This window comes from Ceratosolen solmsi, unplaced genomic scaffold (genome assembly GCF_000503995.2).
Source record: "Ceratosolen solmsi marchali unplaced genomic scaffold, CerSol_1.0 scaffold1, whole genome shotgun sequence".
NCBI classification, from domain to species: Eukaryota; Metazoa; Arthropoda; class Insecta; order Hymenoptera; family Agaonidae; genus Ceratosolen; species Ceratosolen solmsi.
In genome coordinates this window covers 9,135,261-9,136,226 of record NW_011948415.1, presented here as the reverse complement: position 1 = coordinate 9,136,226, position 966 = coordinate 9,135,261, and the positions used below count along the sequence as shown (strand labels likewise).

At 57.5% G+C, this 966-nt stretch overlaps 1 protein-coding gene across 1 annotated transcript in view; it reads right to left on the bottom strand.

Moving 5' to 3' along the window:
• Window positions 1–656, bottom strand: part of psidin (phagocyte signaling impaired) — a 5,840-nt gene extending 5,184 nt beyond the window's left edge. The window contains exons 1-2 of the mRNA XM_011507845.1: window positions 233–656; window positions 1–84 (exon numbers count right to left, since the gene is read on the bottom strand). The exon at window positions 1–84 is cut by the window's left edge and continues 156 nt beyond it. Of these exons, the coding sequence (XP_011506147.1) occupies window positions 1–84; window positions 233–296 (148 nt within the window). The 5' untranslated portion in view covers window positions 297–656. The remainder of the gene's footprint in view (window positions 85–232) is intronic.
• Between the last annotated feature and the right edge of the window lie 310 nt (window positions 657–966).

Below are 966 nucleotides of genomic sequence, written 5' to 3'. Positions count from 1 at the left end.
GGGCACACTGATTGCTCGGGTGCTTCTTCAGGACTTTATCCGCCTCCTGGAGGGCTTTTTTATTGTTCCCATTGTCAAGCCTATCTGAAACGCAGCAGAAAAGATATACGAATATTACATAACCTCGTAGCTGGTGTCGCGCGGCTCCTGGTGGGCAATTCGCCTCCCAATTGGCCTACGACAAACTCGCATCGGCCGTACCCTCGCGATCGGAAGCCCTTGGCAATCTTACCGTAAATAGGTTTAAGCCGGCGCTCGTTTACCACGTTGTCCGCATGAAGCTGCTTAGACGCCATGATACTTTTTTACGAGTACTCAAAATTCTCAAACATTCTTCCTTGCCCTTTTGCATGAGCGGCTCATCGCCTTCCTGGCCGTGCCGTCCTCGTTACTCTCCCGGCCACCCGACACAATCTTCGCCGCGGCCCGCGTGTCCAACGACCTCAGCACCGCGCTTATCGCTCAAGGCCGCTCGCTTCAGCGCTGACTACCGCCCAAGAAGAGAAGCGAGCACCGCGAGCCGACAGCTCAAAACAATTAGAAAGGTGAAAGCCCGCTCAGCCCGCAGCCGCGGTCGCCAGCGAAGGCCACGCTCAACCAACTCCGCGCTCTCCCTGGAGTGGAAAGGAGTTCGGCACTCCTTTGGCTAGCCAGCCACCCGTCTCTCTCGTCTCCTCCTCATTCTCCTCCTCTTCCTCATCATCATCCACCACCTCCTCAACCTCCTCACCTCCCCTCGCCCCATTACCCCCGTCCCCCTTCTCCGACCCTTCAACCCTATCGGGCCGGTCCCCCTTTGCGCCTCGTGCCGCCGCGAAAAAAGCCAATCGCGTGAACGCAGGCTTAGGCGGCACTTTAATGTTCCCTGCCAATGTGCGAATTACGAGACGCGAAAATTGCGAGCGAAATGCCAGCCAACCCAACAAACTTGACTCTGAATACCCCCCCCCCCACCCACCCCCTCCC